At 47.6% G+C, this 24,977-nt stretch overlaps 1 protein-coding gene across 10 annotated transcripts in view; it reads left to right on the plus strand.

The window, feature by feature from the left end:
- Positions 1–284: 284 nt before the first annotated feature.
- The window catches only part of LOC138118323 (serine protease inhibitor Kazal-type 5-like), a 41,410-nt gene continuing 16,717 nt past the window's right edge, over positions 285–24,977 (plus strand). For 4 of the 10 annotated variants that reach the window (XM_069029246.1, XM_069029252.1, XM_069029248.1 and 1 more), the window contains exons 1-3: positions 285–376; positions 22,534–22,633; positions 23,149–23,272. In XM_069029246.1, the coding sequence (XP_068885347.1) occupies positions 23,176–23,272 (97 nt within the window). In that variant the 5' untranslated portion in view covers positions 285–376; positions 22,534–22,633; positions 23,149–23,175. Of the gene's footprint in view, positions 377–5,310; positions 5,478–22,533; positions 22,634–23,148; positions 23,273–23,495; positions 23,535–24,977 lie in introns of those variants that run through there. The other 6 variants (XM_069029254.1, XM_069029247.1, XM_069029249.1 and 3 more) reach the window with 6 other exon arrangements.

Consider the following 24,977-nt stretch of genomic DNA (forward strand, 5'->3'; position numbering starts at 1 on the left):
TCTTTGGAAATAAAAAGCTTCTGGCATCACCTGCTGCTTATCTTGTTGCAGTGACATGTAGTTTCTTTCCAGGACTAAAGAGCACAACCCTGACTCCAATAGGAGCTTAATTGCTATTAATCCTGTTAATTAAATTTGGTTCTCCTGTGCCACTTTAGCACTCTGACTGAAGGAGGGAAATTGAAAATGAGGAGACTGGGAAACGAGCTCAGCTGACCTAAGGCATGTGACTCCTCCTGATATCATAAATATGTGCTCCCTCCACATTCAGGGGGAGGCAGATAGCAATGGGATTGCTGTGGGAAGGATTTTGGGTGCTGTTCTAGGAAGAAATGGATCTTGGTGTAATTGGTTTTGAGGGGTCTGCGGGCTGAATGTGAGTTCTTAAATTAAGTTGATTTTTCAGGTAGTTATGAGACTTGGGGTAGTAGGGGACTAAGTATACTCTCAGGGATTGCCCTGCTTTTGTAGGGCTTTATTTGAAATAATGTGTGATCGATGATAGTTTATTGGGTTTCAAAATTGTGTGGTTAGGGGGCATGTCAACAAAGTTTATTTTTTTTTCTAGAGGGTTCCTATCCAGGGTGGACCTTTCTCAGATGGCTCAGGGGCACAAGCTTTCATGTCAGAGCTGTCTGCATCTGTTCCTGGGCAGGCAGGAGTTTGTCGTGTGCCAGGTTTTTGGGTAGCCCTGCTGTGCTGGCACCTGCAGGGGTTTTTGTGCTCACCAACAACTCCCCCATCACGAGAGCCTGAGTGGGCTCTTAAGGAACAGGTCACTTTGTTCTTACTTGGGTTTGTTGTATTCCCTTTAAGGAACGATTTTTGAGAAGGGACTTTTTAGGCAGTGAGTTCCATTCCCTCCTATTTGTGTGGCTTTTCTCTCTAACTTGAACTTTGTTTTGTAAACTGGTTTAAGTATCTGTCCTAGTGAATCCTTGGGACTTTCACTTCTCTTTCCATGCCAAAGGTTAATGTACTGTGGGTCAAGATCTTGGTGGCCAGTTAATGGAAAAGCAAATTTGGGCTTGAAAAGGGCTTGGCAAGTAGATTTCCTGGGTAGGGGGATTCCACCTTCCAATGACTTTTAACAAAAAGAAGAGCAATTTAAAGGCTTATAAGTTTGAGAACCTGATAAAGAATCCACCCATCTGTTAAGAACCTTTTTGTGGTAAAAAGGGTCTGCTGAGTCCCTGAGGGCTTAAAGTCCTGCTGAGTTTGGTGGTTTTGCTTAATATTTTGTTTCTGGTCTGAGCCAAGCTGCAAAGGTTGCCTGGAGGAGTTCATAGGAGTTTTGTGAGGTTGTTGCATCACTGTGGGGTCAAGGTAAACCCCGTAACTGTTATTTAAGGTATTTTGGGTTTGTGGGTGTGTCATGCGATTGCAGTATACAAATGCACATCTAATCATGGTGTTTGAATAGGGTGGGGTGGTGTCCCTGCCCAGTTCCAGGGTGTTTCTAAGCAGCTTGGGCTCTTCTCCATGCCCCAAAAAGGTGGTGAGAGGTTCAGGAGTGGAAGAGATGATGTCAATGCTCAAGAAGGATACACAAAACCAGGGTTTTCAGTTGAGGAGGAAGACAAAGCACACTCAGAAGTTGTTTCTTGCCATATCCCAGTGCTGGTGTCTGACTTTGCCTTCTTTCTTTGGTGAACAATATTGGCATGTGGTGTTAAATCCCGTGATATGCTGAAGATCATGGACGAACAGTGGGTCATCCAGCAGCTCCATGTCTGTCTCCACATGGAGAGGGGGAATGGCCTCATGAGTAGGCAAAAATACTATGCGGAAAAGTGGCTGCTTTTCGGGGTCTGGCTTGCACGGGGGCTGTAATTGATGAGCTGGGAGTTGGCTTGGGGACCCCGGTGGGAGCGATGGGACGGGGACCAGGTGACAGCAGGTGGCACTGTCTGCTGTGAGCCTGCCCCGCGCTGCCCCTGCTCCTTGGGGCACACCTGGGGCAGCCACAGCTCTGCTTCCCGTCCCTGGGGCCCGTTTGCAGCCCGTGCTGGAGGTGCAGATGTGACACCCCCTGCGGAGGTGGGCAAATCTCCCTTTTTAAGGTGCCACTGTGACTTGAGGTCTGTGCTTAGCAATAAATTCAAGGCATGTTCTGAATACCTGTTTAAAACAGTACATATAGTGATTCTTGATGCTAAGAAAAGCCTTCCCTCGGGATGGTACTTCTATTCCAGATCCAGCAAGGCTTCTACCCCCGCTGCCTCTAATAACTGCAGTTAGAGAATTGCATTTCATCTGCCTGAAACTCTCCTGCCACTTAAGCGAGATGATGGACTGATTTCAGCTCTTTCCAGTATTGATCTGGCATTGCAGAGCTTTGTTTAAAGGTTGCCCCTTTCCATCCAAAAGGCTTTGGGATTCCTACATCTTCACAGGGTTTAGCGAGCAGTTTGGAACCTCGGGGTGAGTGGTAATGAGTAATTGCCAGCAGCTAGTGCTGAGCCACAGCCATTGGAAATGATGAGAAAAACGAACCAGTGCTTCCCTGCAATTGTGGGTTTTCCCTGCCACGGGGCAGCGGAGGAGCAGGAGTCCCACCCTGGGTCAGCGGTGTTGCAAAAGCAGAGAAACTTTCACTCACATGCTCTGAGGAACCCTGGGGACAGAAATTGCTGCTGAAGTGAAAGGGAGCTGGGAGCAACATCCCAGCCCTGCCTGGCCCGTCCCACGGCGTCACTCCCGCGGCTCAGGCAGTCCCTTCTCCCCAGCCAGCGGTGACATTCCTGAAAAGGTTGTAATAAATGCAGCCATCACTGATGGTGGGCTCTGGTGTGCAACCCCTGTGCACCCCATTCTCCCTCTGCACAGCCTCCTGTCTCAGGGCTGTTGGGATCAGGGGCTTTCCTTCCCCTCTCCTGAGCGTTCCTGGATGATGGGGGAGGGAGGAGTGCTCATGGACTCAGGTCTTCAAAAAATAAATAGGCATTTCAGGTGCTAAAACACTTTTTTTTTTTTTGCTGGTTACACCTCAGAGGTACACGATGGACCTGGTGAATGTGGGAGCTGTGCTCATTGCTGGCAGTGTTCGAGTGAATCCTGATTGATGTAGAGGATGGCTGAGGGGGTACAGGAGAAAGTTTCATGCAGGATGTCTGGACTTCAGGCGGCTCTCTTGAAAGCTGTTTATTGCATAGGTTAAGTTACAGCATTTCAGGGAGTGGGTATCCAGAGCCAGCCCTACAGCTGCCAGCTCCAGCTGTAGGCACACCTGAAGCTACTTTCTGTTCAAGTTACAAAGCATTTTATACTTTTCTTTGCAGAGTATCTTAATACATAACAACCAATAAGCACCATACACAGTACCTTTACATTTGCCTATAGCCTATCATAACTACTACCATCACCCTATTATAGTCATTATTATCCAATCACAAGAGTAAGTTACAATTTAAGCTTACAGTGGAAAATTCTCAGACCTTTCTTCTTCTTGCTACATCAACATTTCTTGTTTGCCTGCCATATCTCTCTTTTTGGTAAAGATGTTTTCTATTTACTTATGCTCTTCTTGAGATTTATTTACTTGGTGAAAAACATGTCTTTGTTTGTAGTCACATACCTTTGTCCTATTCCTAAAACTCTCCTTCCAACTCATCTCCAACCTTTGCCTTCTCAGTTACTCAGCGATCAGTGTTTCAGCGAAACATCTTTTAGTCTATATCAAAACTTGCTTTCATTTCTATCTCATCCCCAGTTTCTACATTCAGAGGTCTTTCTGCCAAGCCTACATACCTGTGAAACTTTCTTACCAAGCTTTCATCCTCCCCAACAAGGGGGAGCGTCACTCCTGGGGACATGTCCCACCCTGAGTGAGCTGCCACCATGCTGGTGTGACACCTGCTGACTTCCTGCAGTTTCCCAGTTGAAGGCCAGCTCCTTTTCCAGCTCCCTGTTGGTACCAATGCCTCAGAGGTTTGTAGGGTTCCCTAGACCAAGCTTTGCCTGAGCTGGAGGAAATAAGTATGATTTAAAGTGCAGGATGAGCTGGGATGCTCCGCCCCAGTTTTCAGCAGAAGCTAAGCACTGCCAGTAGCTCATGCCATGTTCTGGCTGTCTGTCTACCTGTGGTCACATCAAAGTTTGTCCCCTTACTCTGGAACTATCCATGCTGAGCTCTGTTTTTTATTGCAAGTTGTAGGACTTTTCCTGGCTTATTAAAAACACTTACTGTGTGTGTGTGTGCCCCTGGCTTTCCAGCTGGTCCTGGTTGCTGTGTCAGTGGCCTCCTCTGTCTTGCTTATCTCAGATCATTTTCCTTCCAGGTCATTGACTGATGATGAACAGAAAAGGCTCAAAAAGCCGAGTCATATGGGGCATGGAGAAAAACAAAGTTGCTTGGTTTAGGTGCTGTGATTCCTGCAGCATTTCCTGTGTCTCAGGCTCACCTGTCCCTTCCTCTGATGGCCCCAGCCCGGGGCTGGGAGTCAAGTGCAGACAGCCTTGGGAGAAGCACTTAACTCTCTCCTTCTCATTGATGGGGAAACAGATAAAGATGCTCACCTCCTTCGGAGGGCAGTGAGAGGATTAATTGGTTAATGTTTGTGAAGTGCTTTGAAGTTGAAATAGGGCAGATTGGTGCTAACCTGGATTGCAAAAGCTCTGATGTCTCATGTGGAGGTAAAAGCTGTGCTGAGGAGGCATTGGAAGCCTTAAACTCCCCATCCTTCAGGTGTCAAGCATCTCACAGGCTTATCTGGTCAAAACCAGGGATTAGGGGCAATGGCAATTGCAACAGAGACCTTTCCCCCCTCCCCATTAGTCCTGGGCTGGCCTGCAGCCCTACTCACAGGGATGGAGTGGTGGGGTATGGACCAGCTCTCGCTGGCAGCATCACATCCTGCCAGGCCCTGGGACAGAGCTGTGTGGCAAGAAGGGCTGGCACGTTTTGTATGGAGTGAAATCTGGTTCCGGGTTCAGCGCTGGGGAAACCAGGGTTGAGGGGGGTTGAGCAAGACAGGCTTCTCCCGGGGAGGAGCACGAGAACCAGCGCACCCAAAGCAAGAATGTGTTTGGTGACCTGGGTCTAAGCCACGGCGGGTGGGGGTGGCTGTGCTGGAGCTGTGTTTAGCCTGGGTGTGTGTCCACCCACTGGTGGTTGCTCAACAGGCTGAAGGAGGAGGAGGAGGCCATGCTCACTTGGCTGCTCGTGGTGGGGATGAGCCTGGTGAGGATTCCTAGCTGCTATGGGATGGAACAGGGAACGTCCATGGGCTGGCCAATGCTCTGGGTTTGGGGCAGAGCACTCTGGGGTGTGTGTTAAGACAAGCTCTCTGCATTGTCCATGTACTGCAGGGCATCCACAGTGGAGGAAGGAGTAAAAATCCACTTTCTCTCTTCCTGGAGTAGTGGACAGAGCAAGGCTTTGTCCTGCAGTATAAGCAGTGACAGAACCCATCCAGTGCTGCCCTGAATGAGACCAGACTTGAAACTTTCCCTCTGGAAGGACAGATCCCGTGCAGGTGGGTCAGCATTCACCTGCCACCTCTTGTGGACCCTGTGGTCTACCCCCCAATGGCACAAAGGTGCTGGGGGACTGCCGGGTGTAGAACTGTGCGAGTCAGGTCTCTGTCATCCCATTTCTCTGCTGTTCGTGGTCTCTAGCAAGCAGACCACCTCCACACTCCTCCTGGCTTGGTGCCACTCATGATTCAGGGAGAACTGGAGGTGGTGCTGGCCTCGGGGTGAGGAAGGTTGTGGTGGTAGCAAACGTGGAGGCAGAGTGAGCAGTGAGCTGTGGGTGAGCCTGGCTCCAGACCAGCAGCAGGAGCTGTGCCTGGAATGGGTTGGTCACTTGTGTGCATCCACATTAGTTTCAGCAAACACTCTCAGAGAAAGGCATCCCCCTTCTCTGGACCTCCTGGGCCTGGCTTTCCCAAGGTTTGGGGCCAGCATGTGCTGCTGGGATGGGTGAGCTCATAAATCTCCAGTGGGCATTTGGAACAAAGCAAGGGAAGAGCAGCCCCAAAGCCACCTGGCCCTGTGGCAGCCAGAGCTGAGGTGCAGCCCTGCAGTGACCTGTGGGCAGCCAGGCCCTCCTGGAGCAGCCTGGGCTTTTGGCAGGCAGATCAAGGGATTTGAGTGGGAGGGGATGAACAGTCTCCTGGGGAGGAGCTGCCTGTCAGGGGGGGCAAGGTGGAGTCTGGAGGAGGGTGCAGGTATCTTTCACTTTCATTGGCTCCTCCTGGGACTGCAAGCCAAGAGGCAGCACTGCAGGCAGCACCTGGTCCTTCCAGGGAGCCTCCTGTTGTCCCTTCCTGCCTGGCAGAGCAGGTGGGACTGCTCTGCCTGTGCTTGGTGGTTACCCGTGGCAGCTCTGCCCCGTTCCTTTCCCCAGGGAAGGACCAAACTGCTGCTGCAACCTTATCATCCAAATGCCTCCGAGTGGGGAAGAGCCTGGGGACCTGTTTTACAAGGGTCAAACAGATGTAAATAGCTTTTCTACAAAGATTTCTGCTCCATTTCCCCCATCCCAAATGCTCTAACAGCCCCTGAGGAGGTTTCTCTTTGCTTTGGTTACTGTACCCCGCTGAGTACTCAGCCCACACAGCCAGTTTTGGGCTCTCCAAGGTTTCTTGAAGAAAGCAGCCAAATGTTTGTTTTGTGGACACCCTCATAATGCATATGGGTTTTCCAAGGAGCAGCCAAAGGCAGGGGGGAGGGAGGAACCAAGAGGAACTCTTCATCTGGGTTGACTCATGCATCTTGCTTCAGCTGGGTTTATTATTCATCATGTACCCATTACTGCCTGGGGCCTGCTTAGCTCCATGCTCAAGAAAGGGGTTTTTTTCCTGCTTAAACCACATCACTGAAATGCTGCTGAGCACTTGTTTGCTGTTGCCATAAGTGCCTTCACTCCAAAGCTCTGGGACAAAGCAGGAGATAACTAACTTCTTCCTCTTTCTGTGGAAAAGGGGCTTGTTCCTGGACAGCCCTACCCCACCCAGCCTGAGGAAACCTTGCTTCCAGCAGGAAAACTGTCATGCCAAGTTAAATGGCATGCAAATATGATGGTTTCATTTGTGGGTTTCTGTAACAACAGCTGCAAGCAAAGAGTGGGATGAGGAGGTTGAATTTTGCCTGCAAGTCCTCTTGTCCTGAGCATTGGTTGGATGCAGGATGATTAAAAGCAAAACTAATCTTGTTTGAAAATGAGGTCTTCCTATGGAATGAGAGCTCTGCTTCCCAGTGCTGCTCTCTTCTGTGAGTAAGTGTGCTCATTTGTGTGGGTACTGAGTTCCCTCTGTAGGCCCAGACCCACCTTCTGTGGAGGCCCATGGTGCCAGGGACAGCAGTGCTGTCCAAGGAGATGCTGCCATTAGGGCAGGCCCACTAAGCCTACTTAGAGAAAATCACCAGAACCACTCCTGGGGCTTTATTTTTGGTGTTGGAAGGTCCTGTGGAAGCAAAATCCAGTGATGATGTGCTAGACCTGGGAGAGGTGGACCTTCCGAGATGATGCTCTTAGAGAGGGTGGGCAGGGGGAGAAAGGAGTTGAGGTCTCCAGGGAAGCAGTGACACCTGATCTGCTGTTGTGAAGCTGAATTATTAGAGTTCTACTTTTTGGCCTGGGAATTCCTATCATACTGAAAGCTTCCTGTGACAGAAATCGTGACCAACGAAGAGAGATGAAACTCTCAGCTGCAGCCAGGTGAAATGGCAGTGCATTGGGAGCTCTCCCAAACCTTGAGCTGTTATCATGGCGCCCAGCAGATGAGTGTGAAAAGATGATGGGGACACTGAACTGAATCCCAGCCTCAGCTCCAGGGAAAGCAAAGAGCATCTTACTTTAACCACCGTCTTGTTTGGCAAGTGGCAAATCTCTCTTTTCTCTGTACCCCAGATGATAAAAACCAGACACTGCTCCAGGTCAGCCCCTTCAGGCTATGGGAAAAGTGGTTCAGTTGGTGTAAAGCCTCGGGGAATTGATGGCTGGATACCCAAATGCCACATCTTTGTGTGCCCTAATGGAAGGGCAGCACTGGGGCCTCTGGGTGCAGTTTGGTGGGAAGCTGAGCAGGCAGCACCTCCCCAGCCAGATGTTATTGTGGCAGGGGTGGCTTAATTCCCAAGGTAAGTCCTAAACCAGAAGGAAGACAGTAACAAAACCATGCTTTGGGGGGTGTGAGATGCTGGACTAGGACAGAGCAGCCTGCTGACAAACGACAAGCTGCTTGTTTCTTGCTGCTGAAGTCCTTATCCCCTGCTTGCTGAGTGTGCCCTGTTGTCTACAACACAAATGACCTAGTTTGAATGGACTACTTAAATCTTTGAGCTATGCTGATGAAACAGAACATCAAAAAGAAAAAGAAATCTTAGGCCATGCAAAGCATCTTTTCAATTAGGTTCACTTAATTTGCGGAGTGCTGGGGTTAAAAGTGAAAAATGAAACTCATGATAGAGAAGCCAAGTTCACGGATGTCCTGAAGTTATTCAAGTGTCTTGAGAGTTCTTTATTCAGGGCAGGGGCAAGACTTTCCCACATCCCTTTGTTTCTTGTAAGTTTTTTGTGCTTTTGAGAGCTGTCTTTAGTCTTAGCTTATTAATCCTGTTTGCTGCAGTGGTGCCACGGGGAGCCACTGCCGCTGGCGTGACGAGCTTTCAGTCTAATTTGAAACAAGATGTAACAAGGGAACACAACCCGGAGTGGGAGGCAGAGGGTGTAATGAGATCCCAGGTTTGATAGCCTCTGTGTTGCACAACATGGTGTGCTTGGGCACCTTGTTTGCAAACTTGTGTCCCTTTTGTAAGTTTTGGGGAACTACATCGACCTGAAGGTCAAGATCAATACGTGGAGAGTAAGTGTTGGTTCCAACTGTGCCTGAGCTATTGATTTTAACTTTTAAAACATTCTCACAAGTGATTGATGAGGTAGTAATTTTGGAGATGGAGCGACCCGGTAGAGGTGTGGGGTTTTTTTTTAACACAAATGTTTCAGTGGTGCTGTCTGTGGAGAAAAGTTACAAAAAGGAAAGAACTTCAGAGAGTGCTGGTGCTGTTGAAGCAGCAACACCATATGATGCAAAACTGAGCAAAAGCAGCCAAAGTAAGGAACTACAGCTCTGGGGAAATTTAAAGGTGAGGAGGGCAATGCACTGGTTTTAATGGGAACATGGGGAGTTATTAAAGGAAGGATGAGGGATCAGCAAGGATGGAGCTCATCAGCTGCCTTTAAAATGTGGGATGTGGGAAAACTGGGGGAAATGTGCTGGCACCTATCCCAGGCTGCACTGATTTATTTTTAAATGAGGAATCTATCATTGTGAGATGTAAAGACATACAGCAGCTGTTCTCTGTGCAGGGATGTGAAAGTCCCTGGACATCCTGGGAGCCAAGTGAAAGTGAATCTTCCCTTTCTCACTCCCTATTCCTCCAGAGTAAAAGTTGATCAGCCCCTCCCTGCCAAAAGTGAAGTGCCAAGTATTTCCCCTTGATTTATTCCTTTTGTGATTAGGTTCCCTCTGCCCTTGCAGCTTGATCTTGCAGGTTCAAAATGTCTGCAATTGCCCTGGTGCTGGGGATTTGGCATTGGGATTTGGTGACTCATGTAGTTCCTCAGCCCAAGGCAGGCAGCCAGCCAAAGGACCTTGTAAGCTTGGCCTGTGTTAATCTGGGAGCAGGGGTGGCTTTGGGTTGCCCTGTTACATGAGCTGCTTTGAGCTTCTTCAACTCACAAAGCATCTAAAGGTAGAAGTGAAACTGCGGGGGGAGGAGGAGGACTAAAGGATCCTTAGTTAGAAGAATTGGCACAGGGAGATGTGATGGGCTTTGGGGTCAGATCTGAGTATTTCTTCTTAACCTTGGTATAAGAGCAAGGCTGGAGCTCAGACAAAAGCAGAATGTGTGGTTGTTGGTTGGCTGCAGAGAGAAGGGGCTTTGTGGGGAGGAGAGACCATTGCTGGCTCTGCTTTGGCTCCTGAGTGCTGATCCATCAGCAGCTCCTGTGGATGTCAGGGTTCAGCTCTCCCAGGCACCAGGCAAAGGGATTATTTCTACCACACATAAAAAGATTGCAGAGTTTGGCATCTGCTTTGAGGTTCTCACTGCCAGGCTTAGCAAAAAGGCTTAGGAGTGCTCAAACCAGAGAAATAAATCTGCTGCACCTCTTATCAAAAATAATGGATAGTAGGCTTCAAAGGAAGAGGAAAAGTCTTTGTTTTGTAGCCTACTTATGTGTCTGGCCTGACAGACTCTCGCCCTTTGCACCTGTGTAAGAGTCCGTGTGGAAAATAAATAGAGCTGATATGTCTAGGAATAGATTTGGCGAGTGGGTGGGACACCTCGGATGCTGGGGAGGCTCTTCAAAGAGGAAAGGCTGTCTCCACCTGGGCTGCTGCCGAGGGGCAGGGCTGCGGCTCACCAGGATTGCACGTGGCTGCCCGAGGGGGATTTTTATGGGGCAATCGTGGTAATTAGCCAGCACAAGTTTTTCCACGTACCAAACATTGTCGAGGGCAGTAATTCAGCCCTGCGCTTGTTATTGTAGTGAGTGTTGGGCAGGAGTGTCCTGGGAATTTGTTGCATCCCAAGTTGGGGGAGCCCATCAAAGTGTCCTCTGGTTGCTGATGTTGGCTTGCCACCCTGAAACAAAGGGCTGATGAAATAGTGTTAGCCAAGCTGGTTGCTAATGAGGGCAAAAGAACATCTGGAGTCAGGTTTTGTTTATAGCTCTTTGTTTTGTCATTGTTAGGGAGACAGAAGAGGAAGTGTCATTCATAGTATAAATCATTACATCCAAACAAAGGGCTGACATCTGGGTGTGATTTTGGATTTAATGTCCTTGGAATCTCCTGAGGTTTAAAGCCCAAAATTTTAGCCTAAGATGTTGGCAACCCACCCTGTGTTCAAAAGATTAATGTCACTTCAGGACAGGGACAAAGAGGAAGTCTAGAACTCCAGACCAGAGCTGGCATGTGCTGAGACCTGAGAGTGCTCACTTCAACTCTGAGAGCTGGCACCAGCTTGGAATAACTTGGAATAACCCAGTGCCTGGGTCCACGGTTGGCTGTGGATGTTCAGGGGAACAAACAAGGCAAGCACGAAGTAGATCTTCCTGTGATAAAGTTTCATGTGGTTTAGAGACTTGTCAGCCAGAGGCGGCATCTCCATCATCATGTTTAATAGCCACTGATGGACCTGTCCGTGAATTTGTTTAATTGACTTTTGACTCTCTTGATGTGTTTGGCATCCACAACATCCTGGGGCGATGAGTTCCACAATACAATTATATCTTATGGGGAGGGGAAAAAAAAAAACAACTTCCCTTTGTTTGTTTAAACCTACTATATGATAATTTATTTAGTATCCCTTAATTCTAATGCTGTGAGTAATCCTGAACAGCAACTACTCTTTATTTTCTGTGGGTTCCTCCTGACTTTTGTGGACTGTCATGACCATATTCCCTCTATAGCCTGTTTTCCACCATGGGAGTTGGTGTGAGTTTAGACAAAAGCCCTTCCCATTTCTGCTCCTCTCTGTGGCCAGGACAGGTGTTCCCTGTGCCCTGTCTACCTCTCTAAATCCCTGTTATGATGATGAAGAGGAAGGCCACGATGCCACAACTGTGCAGCTGGGCAGACCCAGCAATCATATAACAGCATGATAGAAATAATTTGTTTTATCCTCTCCATGTTTCCTAACAGTTCCTATCACGTACTAAACCTTCCTGATGGCTGCTCAGCAATGATGTGACATTTATTTGTGACCTTAGCCACAGAACTCCTTAATACATCCCGACAGGGATGGTTACTGTGGAGCTGTAATGTGCATAGCAAGCTTTTCTCCTCTCTCTCTGTTTTTCAGCACTGAAGTCTGTCTGCCACTGTCTTGTCCAGCCACTGTGTCCTGAGTGACTTGGGGTTTTCTCTCAGTTGACTTGAAGCTTTGAACTCTCTTGAGTCATTCAATTTGTCCCTTTGCTAATTGCCTTTTCATAGTCATTTATAAAAAGCTGAGCTGCAGAGATGCCTGTCAGGTCTCACCTCCACTGGGAGAGCTGACCTTTTATTAATGTTTCCATTTTTAACTCAAAGAAACTCTTCCTTTACGTGATGGCACCTTACATTCTTGAAACTCTTTCATTAGAAAGAAGTTCATCGTGTCAAGCACTGCCACCGCTTGCCTACGCTCTGGGGAACTCGGATGGACTGAGGAGGCAGGACTTGTCTCCCAAAAACCTGAGATGAGCCTTGCCCAGGCTGTCACTTCTCTCTGTGTGCTTTGTTACTCTGTTCATAAGAGCTTTCCTCCCTTTCCCCCCAAAGTGCACTATGGAGCTTGAGCTGGGTGACTGCACATTTGAGCACCGTCAGTGCTGCTGAGGGGGGGAATTTAATCCCTGACTGGGGCTCTGTGTTATCAGGATTTATCAGCTTATTGTGAATAAGTTAATTTAGCTTTTCTACTCTGCTGTTTTCTTCCTTGGAGGCTCCCTTAGCCCTGTGATCAAGGACTCTTCAATGTGTTTTGTTATTAGTGCTGTGGCTTGGAAAATTCTTCTCAGTCTTTGGAGTATTTTGGCACAGTTGCAGACTTGAGATTTTTAGTCTTGGTTTTTACATTTTCGCTATTTGGATGGTGCTTCTCCTTAGTCTCGTTTTACTGTTAATTGTCTCACTTCAAGCACACTAGCTTTTATTCTGGTTTTTTTTTTCCCCTTAAGCAATACACGTTTACTCTAATGACTTCTTCAAATGGTCTTCCCACTCCTGGGTGTGTTTTTCCTGAAGGGCTTTTCCTTTTTAATTTTCCTTGAACAAGTGCCTGTGTGTTTAGGTAGCTCCCTCTTCAAGCTTAACTTACAGTAGCAGGTTTGCAAGGCTGCCCTCAAGATTTGTCAGTTTTAAGGTGCAAAGAGCCCCTGGCCATATGCTTGAAATCAAACCTGCTGGTTCCTGGGTGCTGCTCAGGATGTGCTGAAGAGGCTCTTGTGTCAGAGGTCATAAATTGCTGCTGGAGGGAGCAGTAACTTTCCATTTTAAATGTAGACGTGTTCCCTCCTGTCAGTGATCCCATCTGCACAGGGAGATGTCCATCTCCTGTTTGTGTTTGTCTCTGCTCATATCCATCAGAGCCTCACTCACCTCCCTTAAGGTTTTGCTGTTGTTGCCCTGTTCTGGGTGGGTGGAGGATGGAGTAACTCTAATGCTGTAATGTCTGAGCATGGGACTGCAGTCCTAGGGCATTTGTTGATACAGTTATCTTGGCTGAGCTCTTTGATAAGCTCTCCTTAATGCTCAGCTCCTCCACCTGCACAGCCTACTCTCATTCTTGTTCGATTTGTACCCATTCATTACCATGTTCTGCTGCTTATCTTCCCCCCCACCAGGTTTCCAAGGTGCTGGTTATGTTAATAGCCCCATCTGAAACCAGGGCACTGCTGTTCACTCCCCTGGCCTTTCAGAGTTGCCTGGATAGAAATGCACACATGGTGTTCTGTCCTGTTCCCTCTCTGCAGCCCTGACTGGGCTGTCAGCTGGGCCTGCAGCCTGCTGTTTCCTCCCTGACTGTTTTTGGCTTCTATCCTATCCTTTTCTTCAAGGATACTAAATTTTCATGACTTCTCCACTGGAGACTGCATTTTCCCAAGCCACATGTCTTGTCAAACTGTTGGCTTTCCCACAATATTTAGTTTAAAAGACCTTCTTAATGTGCCAGTAGCGTTGGTCTGTTTTCATCTGGATTTAATATTTGTATCTTTATTGTATAGGTCCTACCTATTCAAGCCTGTCCTCAGGGTACTGCACTCTGCACCTTGGGGTGACCCTGGATTTCACTGCAGGGCACTTGGGAAAGCATTTCTGAGCATTTTACTGAGCTGATCCTGGCCTTTAGCTGAACCTTGCCTTCAAGGTTGTTGTCTCCATCCTGCATTGGTGGTGACCCTATAGACCTCACCATGAGTTGTTCCCCAGCTCAGGGAAGGGAGAGGTGAGAGATCACCTCATCAGCATCCAGCACACAATCGATGTTTTGCTCCTCAGTTATCTGTTCCCATTGCACTGAATGGGATGATCATCTGGAAAAGGCCTTTGGGCCCTTACTAAATAGGGAAAGACTGAGTAAATAATCCCTTGGACAGTGCCAGGATCATGTGTAAATACTTAGACTTTTCTCTTTTTATATGATTTTTGCACCTTTTCAAGGGTGTTGCATTTTGAGGGGTCCCACAAATCTCCAAGGAGAAGCTGCAGGGTTGTCTTTTATTCCTGACCAGGACTTAACTGTTTGTCCTATTGCTCAGTGGAAGGTGAATTAATGTCCTGTTACTTAGGGATTCAAAATCCTCTCCATTACATTCTCGACACAAATTCAGGATCCCTTGTGTAAGAATGTGCTGTCAGTTCTGGGTAATTCCATTAAATCATGTAGTCTAAGCATCCCACACAAGGCTGAAACATAGCCCCATGGAACGAAAGTGTTTATTTTTGTGTGTGTCTGGGATGTTGCAGTGATTTGCAGTCGTTGTTGCAGTGATTTGCATCGTTTAAGCGAGGTATTTGGGGTTTAAGTGAAATGTGGAATATAGAAAAGCTGAAGAATGAAGCAAAATATCTTAACTAACTCCCCTCAAGTCTTTGGGTTTTCTGGTAATTTTTTTTTTTTCTGGAACTGATAATGATCAGAAAGTGAATCTTAGCACTACTATAACCATGGTGCAGTGTATATATGTTCACTGAGGAGAAAATATTAGAAGAGAGGTTGCCCAGGATTTTTTGTAAGTATGAGAGACTTATTATTTTTTTGTTGTTCATTAAATCTCCAGGCTGAAGATATGATAATTATCTTAGATGTCAGTCTAATCTCCAAGAGGGCATCTTCAAAAGCATGTGGGGGAAAAAGCTTAGGGCACATGAATATGGTATTTTTTGATTCATTAGTTGATGCCATACCTTGAAAACAAAGAATAAATTCCATTTAACTCCTTGCTTTTGTAAACCTGGTGATGAGCACAGCACTTAGGGTGGGTTTTAAAGCTGCAACCATAGGATTCTTTAGAATTAGTTCCTGTTTTGCTCAGAGCAGTGGTTTGTTGTTTTGTTGGTTTTTTTTTTTTTTTTTGAACCTCCTCTTTCAGCTTGTTGATTTCTTTGGTGCTGCCCAGGGAAGGTGCAATTCCTTAAAAGATAACCAAACCAGAACCCAACCAAATTTCAGGAAGTGTATTATTACACAGCTGATGGAAACTGTTTTTCTTTGTCGCTGCTCACAAACCATGGAACTGCTGTCCAGAGATTCCCAGACTCAGTTTTGGAGCAGAAAGCCACTGGGTAAAATGGTCTTGGCACAACATTCAGGCTAGACTTAAAATTTGTGGGTGCCATGGGGTGCCCTGGGCAGACCCAGGCACTGTTAAATGGTCACCCCTTGTTTCCAGCCTGGCATCACTTCTGGATCCTGTTATTCCTCTGCCAGACGGAGGAGCCCATTAGCTGTGATAGGCCAATCAAACAGCTCCTAATTGATCTAGTGATGTGGTTACTGGTGATGACAAGCAGATGAACTTGATGACCCAGGAGGTCCTTTCCACTTCTGTGCTCCGTGGAGGCAGAGCAGTGCTAATGCCAGAGTGAATCACGGGTGTTTCTGTCCTGCATCTTTGGAAGCAGGCTCCGTGGCATCTCCAGCTGTGCTTGGCAAGGCAAAGTGTGACCCCTGAAGTCAGCACTCCAGCCAACAGCACATGGGCCAGACATGATGAATGCAAGACAAACATAGCATTTGGGCACTGAGTATTGTTTGCTGTGTCTAATCCTTGGCCAGTGACAGGAGGACAGACCAGGACGGGCAGTGACTCAGCCAAGGATGAACCTGTGCAGTGAAGGCAGCTGGATGGTTGGACAGGCAGCAGCAGGGAGCAAGTGAATGGGCAAGAGATTTGGAAAAGAAAAGGGCTCTGCAATGCAGGAGACCAACCCTGCTACAAGCAAGGACTGAAGGAAATGAAGGGGGAATTCCTGAGGCAAAAGCTCGGTCTCTGCTCCTCAGCCCCAGGGCTCTGTCACCAGCTCAGTGCTGCAAAGGGGAGGTCTCTCTCTCTCTTTTTTTTTTTTTTTTTTTTCTTTTTTGGTTCTCGCTGTCTGTGGAGTGTGCTCACACTTGTACAGATGTGCTCACGTGCAACAGCTGGTGTGTGTCATCCTCAGCTCCCTAAAAAGCTGCAAATACAAGCTTTATGCAAATTTCCTGAATCCTATTCAGAAAGCTCTGTTCCTGCAGCTGAAATGTTGGATTTTGGCTTTATTTTCAGTTGGGAAACAAAGGGTGAATGCAATCCCATCCCTGGAAGGGACCACAGGCTGGCAGATCCCAATGGTCCACCAGGAAAGACTATTTTGTGGTTCTTGTAACATTATGGGCAAACACTTGGAATATGTTCAGCCAAAACATCAGATGTTTTGGGACAAGGTGAACATCAAAAGGAGCTGGGCACCCCTGCTGCCTGTTTGAAATTTTATGGGTTTGGCTCTTCTGCCAGGCACTAATTGGTGGTGAAAAGGGCTGGACCACGATCTAGATGTTCCTTAGAAGATTTGAAATAGCACTGATTCAGGACTTTCCTGTCCTTGTTTCAGATCTGGGATGCTGCTGCCTGCCACATGTCACTCCTGGTAGCCAATTCACTGCTGGTGGACACATTGATTCCCACTGTGGTCATCAGTCATTTGTTAGCAGAACTCCACCATTATCCTGGTGATCCAGCTGCAATGGGAAATGGGATGTTTATTGGGTTGGATATGGGTGCACAGGCTACTGTGCTGTGGGAAATGGTTTTTAAATGCAAGCAACAAGCCCCAGGTAGTTAAATGTAACAAGGTAGACCTTGGGACTTCCCAGGGTGAGTACATTCCTGCTGCAGGGGTAAGAGCTCTGTGTCACAAGTGCCATGTTTGTGTGCAGCTGTCCTGGCTGGAATCTGTCACGGTGTCCTTGTGCTGCTGCCAGAAAGGGCCTGGCAAACACTCCCTCCTGAGCACAGGGATTATTGGCTCAGCAGTGAGTGTATCAGCTGAAAACCCGGTACAAAGCTGCAGGAATTTGGTGACTGCAGACATGTCCTCTGGAGGATTTGACCCCAGCACAGAGGAGCAGACCCCAGGTTCATGTTTGTGTGAAACCTGGGTTTTGGTGTGCAAGTGAGGGCTGAATAGAGGTGCTTTCTTTAAGTGCATTAGACCTCAAGTGATTCCCCAAAATAGTGATGCATTTCTGGTGATTTGTCTCTGCAGCATCAAGGGCTGTGCCATTATCTTTGATAAGGCTGAGCTGTTCCTTCAGCAGCCGGAGTGATGCTATTGAATGTGCTGATGCTCTTTAACAAAATGCCTCCCTTTCACAAAAAAATGTTTAAAGCTTTTTACATCTTGTGTAAAGGAACAGCTCTCCTCTTTCCCAGGTACTGCTGCATTACCAGCACACTGGGCAAAGGTTGTACAGTGACTGAAAAGTGATAGTTTTTGGGTGCCTTGTACAGATTCTGCAGCTTTCAAATTGAAAATAGGGTGTTTGGACCAAATGCAAATATTTCTTAGTTCTATGATCTCCCCTAAATTTGGGGGATATGGAAGGAGAAACAGAAGATCACAGAATTGTTTGGGTTGGAGGGGACTTTAAATATAATCCAGGTTCACCCCCTGCCATGGGCTGGGACACCACCCACCAGACCAGGTTGCTCCAAGTCCTGTCCAACCTGGCCTTAGAGACTTCCAGGGATGGGGCAGCCACAGCTTCTCTGGGCAACCTGTGCCAGTGTCTTGCCATGCTTACAGTGAAATTTCTTCCTAATATCTTACCTAAACCTACCCTCTTTCAGTTTAAAGCCATTCCTCCTCTGTCCTATCACTGTGTGCCCTTGTAAAAAGTCCCTCTCCAGCTTTCTTGTAGCCCTGCTTTAGGAAAATCTAATTTATGGAAATGCCATAGTTCTCATGCAAACATATTCAGCTTTCAGTTGTCGTTTTCCTGTGTGAAAAGTTGATTGTTTTCTTTGGGAACTCTCCCTCTTGGCTGGCGGTTCCAGTCACAATCCACAGCAGCAGATGCCTCAAGTGACGACGCTGTGGTTTTCTATCGCATACAGGTACTGAAATGCCTCATTCTCAGCTACCTTCTACAGGGCAGGGAAATTTGGGATCTCATCTTGCTGTGGGCTCTTCTGGAGGACTGGCTGGAGCTTTGGGGGATGCCATGGGTGGCTCAAGGCACCTGCTACGGGTCTGGCTGTGGGATCGGGCAGAGATCAGAGTTTCACAGCGCAATTAGGAGAGCAGGGCGTGGTGATAATTTAATCTGAAAGCAACCACCACCCACACGGGGTATGTTTTTGGCCTCCTGCTGTCACTGCAGCTATGGGTACTGGCACTTAGGCCACCACACCCCTCAGCCAATTCCAGCACTATGGAGCCTTTGCTGCTGATAAAACATAAATAATAATTTTGCAGAGGGAAAAACACTGTTCTCGTGGCTTGCTGTTCAGGTGGGGGTGGGTGGGCATGAGGGTTGTTGGGGGGCATGGAAGGGCTCAGCCCTCGCTGAGGGGGGCAGGTTGTTGGTACCACTCACTGGAGCAGCACTTAGAGGGTCCAGTGGCTGCACAGGATGGGACAGAGTTACACAAGTGTAACCCTCAGTGCTCTTGCTCTCCAGGCACTCCTCTCACTGTCCACAGGAAAATGATCTCAGGACAAATTTTTCTTCCTCTGTTGAAATTCTGCTGTTTCAGTAGCCTAGTGACAGTCATTGTCTTTCATTTCCATGTGTGAGTTGAATCCAGAGTCAGAAAAATTTCTTCTTTGTTCCCAAACAATAGGGCTGTGTTGTTTTGCATGATGACTCTGGCTTTTCAGCCGGTGTGTTGAGCTTTGCTTTTTGCTGTGGTCCCCGCCTGGTGCTCAGCAGAGGCTGGAGAGTACCCACAGTGAATCCTGGCAGTTGTGCAACACTACACACGAAGTAAAACTCCTTTCTAACCCCTGCAGGCGATCAGTTTACACCCTGAATGACGAGATTTTGATTACCCTTATCTAAGCTACAAATACTGTTAAGGGAGGTGAAATCAGCTGGCTCTGGGAAGGACTATCACAGCGCAGATCTTGGTGGCCTTTGGAGGCTCCAAGTGCTTGGCAGCTCCAGGGGATGTCGTGGTGCTTTGCCATGGGAAGTCCTTTCAGTGTGCAGATGTTACTTGCTGAGGCCTTGTAGATCAAAACCCAACTCCTGCCATCTCCAGCCTCACAATTTTCAATGAGCAAAAACCGCCCAGGAGAGTGTTGACAGTAGGAATGGCAGCTGCTTCCTCAGAGTCGGCAGGGAGAGCCTGTTGCTCTGCTGCTGGATCTCCCTGTGAATGCAGAGACCAGTTCCAGCATCCCCAGCCCCACATGGCATCAGTTACAGCTTGGGGAGCAGCTCTGCTCTCCCAGTGAGCGTGGTTTCCCAGGGCAGCTTTATTCTTCTGTGAACAAAAGTTGTTGAGCTGCAGGGAAGCTCCTGGCTGGAAGGTGTGTCCTTTCCACAGCCAGACTGAGACTGAGGGCTGGAATGAGACTGGATTGTGTGTTGAACACTCAGATACATCTCTCCTCTGGGTTCCTCTGTCTTATATTTCACATCTAGAAGAAAAGTGCGTTTAAAAAAAATTCAATGCAGCTTTAAGCCAGAGCTGCTTGCACTCCTCAGCTTGATTGGAAGGAAGGAGAATTGATAATCAGTTTTCAAGGTCAGGAGAGATCAATAGGACCAGTCAGTCTGGTGTGCTGTGCGAATCAGACCCCAGACACAGCAGTGATTCCTGAGCCAGGCCTGCCTGGAAGATAGCAGAGTTGTTTTGCCTCGTGGTAGGATCTCTCACACCGCAGGGATGAGCTCCAATATAAGGCTGGGGATGAATAGACTGAATTAGGTGTGACCCAGAGGATAATGCAGCCTTCTGCATCTTAATGTATCCATCTGTGAAATGCAAATAATGATAGGGGAACCCTGCAGGGATTCATTAGTCCTTTGAAGATGGCATGTGTTACATGCTATTATTGTGATCTTCCGAAGTTGGCCTCATCCCTGCCTTTTGGACCTACACCTCTCACTGTTGCTCACTTCCTGATTCATTTCCCCCTCCTCCCTGGTACTGTCAAGCCAAATCAGCAGTGGCAAAGGCCTGTCCAGGCCAGTCAGCCACATGTCATGGTGGCTCACGGCCTGGCAAGGGTTGCAAAGGTGAGGCTCCTGCTCTGGTTCAAGCACAGGGGGCTGGAAGTTGCTGCCGTGGCATTGCAGGTGTGACAAGGACACCTAGGAGCTTTCTGTGCTGGAGGATGTATGAGGAGCATCAGTCCATAACCCAAGATGCTTATTCTGACTTTCAGATCAGAGCTAAAAAGGTGGATTTGGGTGGGAAGGGAATCCTGGTGACAGGGAAGGGTGTGACTCATGAGGCACTCACTCCAGAGGAGGTTGCAGCAGATGCTGGATTTAGGGGAAATTCTCAAATGATCTCAGTGCACAGAGATTTGCAAAGCAATTATTCCAAAATTAAGTTTATCTGCTTTGTCTCCTTTTGGTAGTGTAAGTTAGTTAACTTGACACAGATTTTTCTTTTTTTTTTGAGTGTGTTTTATTCTTCAGTAAGGACTTGCTGTGCTCTGGATGTGCTTCTGAAGTGCTTTTTACTGAGGCTTCGTGGATGCATAGCACTTACTGTGCACCTGATTCTCAGAGGGTGATGAAACTGGGAAATTCCCATCATTCCTGTCCTGGCCTCGAGCAATTCCTCCTCCTTGGTGAGCTGCCAGAGAGGGAGCAGTGCTCCAGGATGCTGGGAGTTAACACCTGCAGCATTTTCAGGGATGCAGCCAGGAGTTGTGACCATCCAGCAGCTGGGCTGCACACCCAACACCATGCTGGGAGCTCAGCAGCCTCTGGGGAAGGATTTTTCACTGTGTCAGGCTGCTGGAGCTCTGCTTTGGGCTCAGGAAGCCTGTCCTGGCTGGAGAGAAGGGACTGTGGTGGCCTTGAGTACCTGCAGTGACAGTGGGATGTCAGGATGACCAAGACTTGTTTCCCTGGAGGTTCTGGGCAGCTCCACCTGAGAGCTGCAGCAGCTGAGGATACAAATGGGAGCTCTGGGACATGTGGCTATTACAGCCCAGAAACTCCAACTCACTCCCATCAGCTTGGGGATCACTAGATTCTTGGCCCATCAGCACCTGGATTTTGGTCTTGGAAGGGCAGGCAGAGCTTTGTCCAGCATCATAAACTTTGTTCTTGCATGGGCTGTGTGGATGAGGTACCTCCTAAGCTCTGCTGAGATGGATGAGGCTCGTAGCTCCTCCTGCAGCAGAGTCTGGTCCAGAGTGGGTGCACAAATGAGTATCTTGGGCAGGAAACCATCCTGTGTCTCTGAAGTCCCTCTTTTTGGAATGCCTCACTCTGGAGGTATAAGAGGGTAGGTTTGGGTTGGATATTAGGAAGAAAGTCTTCTCTCTAAGGGTGGTGAGGCCCTGGCACAGGTTGCCCAGAGAAGCTGTGGCTGCCCCATCTCTGGAAGTGCTCAAGACCATGTTGGATGGGGCTTGAAGCAACCTGGGATAGTGGAAGGTGTCTCTGCCCATGGCAGGGGGTGAAATGAGATGGGCTTTAAAGTCCCTTCCAACCCAAACCAGTCTGCAATTCTATGAACTCACGGAAGTTGAAGAGCTCTGGATTCAGCTTTGGCTGTGAAACAAAACACCATTTACTCTGTGCTTCCTTTGTTAAATATGCCACACAACTGTCTCTTCCCTTTTCCCCTGAGGATCTCTGGCTTGGAGAGGGACATAGTGGTCGGCTGGAAAAGAAAGCAGTTTCAATATTTTATAGAAATTAGGTATTGAGCAGTGGTGCTGATGGGGTTCCTCAGAAGAGGAGAGATGGTGGGAGGTAAAAATTACATCAATCACGACAGAAAAATACATCTGTGGTGGGAATATTGGCATGTCTGTAGTTTTATGAGGGCAAACAGTGCTGTGAAAGAGACTGGCACTGCTTCCAGGGAAAAAGAGGGTGAACCATGGGCTACAGATCCTTATCAGGCCTTTTTGTCCCACTGTGTGGTGGCTTTGGAGGCCTGACCCAAAGCACTGCCTTGCTCTGGGGTGACAATGGGACAGCACAGCTCATGTCCTCAAGCATTTAGGGCAACTTCAGAGCTGCTTGGGCTGGAGGCTGGCATTCAAACCGTGAAGAGCTACCAAAGCACAGATGGTTTAACAAAACCCACAAACCTAGGCAACCAAAAAAATCCCCAAGCAAGCCCTCCCTCCACCGCCTTCAAAAAAATAATCCCAAACCAAACAACTCCCCCACCATCACCATCCCAACCAATTATGCTGCCAGGAGGCTTTTCCCTGGTAAAAATATCCCTAAGTGATGTTAAGCCCATTAGGAAGGAGGTGATCCTGCCTGCAATACAGTGCCCTGTCACTAATGGGAAGAAAAACAACTTCCTGAGTGGACAAGGCATCTCAATTATTTTTCTGTCTGTAGATATTTTTCTGTGCAGGCTGTGAAGGAATGAATTATGGAAACATTCGAAAAGGGGAGAATGGCCATAGGAAAAGGAGTGTGATGTCCATCACTAATTGGGGTATGAATCATTTGGCTGCTTATTGGACTCCCTTCCCATTCTCCTCAGGTCCCTGGGGAGAGAAAAGGTGAATGGCTGCTGTGGCTGTGTCCTGCCTGCCACAGTGCTGGCCCAGCTTGCTGGCTGTAGGATTTTCGTCCCAACCTTTTGGGTTTTCAGCTGCCTAGGGGTTCCCTAAATTTCATGTTATGCTTCTATTTTCTCCTGCATTTTCCTAGTTACTCCTTCATGATTATTTTTATCCTGATTCCTGTTTTCATAGCAGAATGTGGTGAAAAATAGACCCAGTGAGAGCTGTCCTACCAGGCACAGCATCATTATATGCTGTTTACTTTCCCAAATTTTTTAAGTGAGACATGAACAAAAGATACCTTTGCAATATGTCTTCAGCCCTCAGCTGCCTTTCTTAGTGGCATTTTCCTCTCCAGGTGTTTGGCATAGATTTTAAAATTAAGATTAGCTAGGTGCTGTGCTAAAAATATATTGATAAAGCATCAGGATCATCTCTCTTCCAGATCCAATCCTATGGGATATAAATTCCTATGGAAATTAATGGGCTGTCTGGATTGCAGTGCAGGATTGAGACTTCACGGTGTAGATGGATCAATACGGTGAAAATCGATCAATACAGGCAATCAAGTGAGTCAGGCAAGGTTTATGCTTAATACACTCCTGCTGTCATCCCTCATTGTGCCCAGGTTTGTGTAACTCAAGCACACACAAGCAAATCCTCCGAACCATATGGTTCTGCTGGGTCCTCTCCATCCCTTCACATTTCCTACCATTGCTGGGTTCTTGTAGGAGATGGTGGTTGTGCAGTAAAAATTAGACTGGGAATCCTTTTCATTTTTCTCCCCTCTAGAGTTTTGTTGCTGAGCATGGAGCTGGTTTTGGCATCAAGGTGTGTTTGGGACACTCTGAGCTTCTCCCATGTGTTGGTGCGGGTATAAGTGGTGGATAGGGGGCTGCAGTGGTGGGAATGTGGGAGAGATGGGGTGGTCACAGGGCCAGTGTGGGATCAGGACTTGTCTCTCCCTCTCCTTTCCCTGCACTGCCAGGCTGGGAGCTGCTCTCACCTGGCCAGTCTGACCTGATCTGGTACCCAGTCTGCTTCCTTCAGGAATAGGGCAGTCAGCCAGCTGTCTTAAATCAGGGAATTGTTTCATTTCTCTGAAGGAATAGATCTTTTGGAGGAAAACAAAATTTTAACAACAAAACCCTTTTTTTTTTTTTTTTAAATGCACTTCCCCTTCCCAAACCCTCCCACCTCATGGCTGACTCATGGGCAGACACTTTAGTAACAAATAACATCTTTTGTTTCTGTCCTTCAGATAGATTTCCAAGCTCTAACCACTTTTAAACTACCATACGCTTTTTTGTTACTTTTTCTCTTCCGATTCTCCTAAGGATTTACTGACACATGCTCTGTCAGCTTAGTTTTCCTCTCTTCCTGTTGGCCTCCCCTCCAATTCCACACCCAAATACGCATACAGAAATTATCTCATGATTCAGGACAATACACGGCTCTTCAGATCTGCCATGAACCATCTGCATCGTCCTTGGGCAGTTTGCTACTGTATTGCAAACTCTCCACTGTGAACCTGCACATGATTTGGTTTGGAGTTGAAAAAGAAATGTTAGGGATGACCACACTCAAAATTAGGGCTGTGCTGGCTTGGATTTGGTTCCAGTTGTGGACACAAAGAACTGTTCTGATCTGAGAAACGTGTGGCAGCAATTTATTACAAGGATTTATACTGAGCTCTGCTGGCCTGTCTGGCCAGGCACATATGTCATGCAGAGCTATGTTTTCTTCCTCATCTTTTCAGATGGTGCTGATCTGCCTCTCTGCACAACCACAGCCTGTGCTCAAGCCCCTCATTGCTCTGGTTTGCTTGACTGACTCATTTATCCACCCCTTTCAAACCTTGCAAATGACTTTTCTCTCCAAATTCTTCTCGTTTCACTGGAGACAAGGCACACAGCTTCTTCCCACGTAAATCACATTCCAAAACTTTGATGTCATCTTTATTTTCCTCTCTCGAGACTCCTGAGAAACCCTGTGCAGGATGATTACTTTCATCTTATCTCTTATTTGGGAAAGACCAGAGCAGGGCTGCTTGGCTGGACCCTTTGGCATGAATAACAACACACCTCAAAGAGCAGCATCTGTAATAGTCTGCCAGGTCTCGCCTGGGCTGAGAAAAGGTTTTCACTAATAACACTGCAACTGTTTTTTTTTTCTGAAGACAAAAGGGAGAAACTGGGAAAGGATGAGGATTTGGCTGTGTGGTTTCATCATTAATGTAAGTGCTATGAGAACTGTAGCATCAAACCCAAAGAA

This window comes from Aphelocoma coerulescens, chromosome 13 (assembly GCF_041296385.1).
Source record: "Aphelocoma coerulescens isolate FSJ_1873_10779 chromosome 13, UR_Acoe_1.0, whole genome shotgun sequence".
NCBI lineage: Eukaryota > Metazoa > Chordata > Aves > Passeriformes > Corvidae > Aphelocoma > Aphelocoma coerulescens.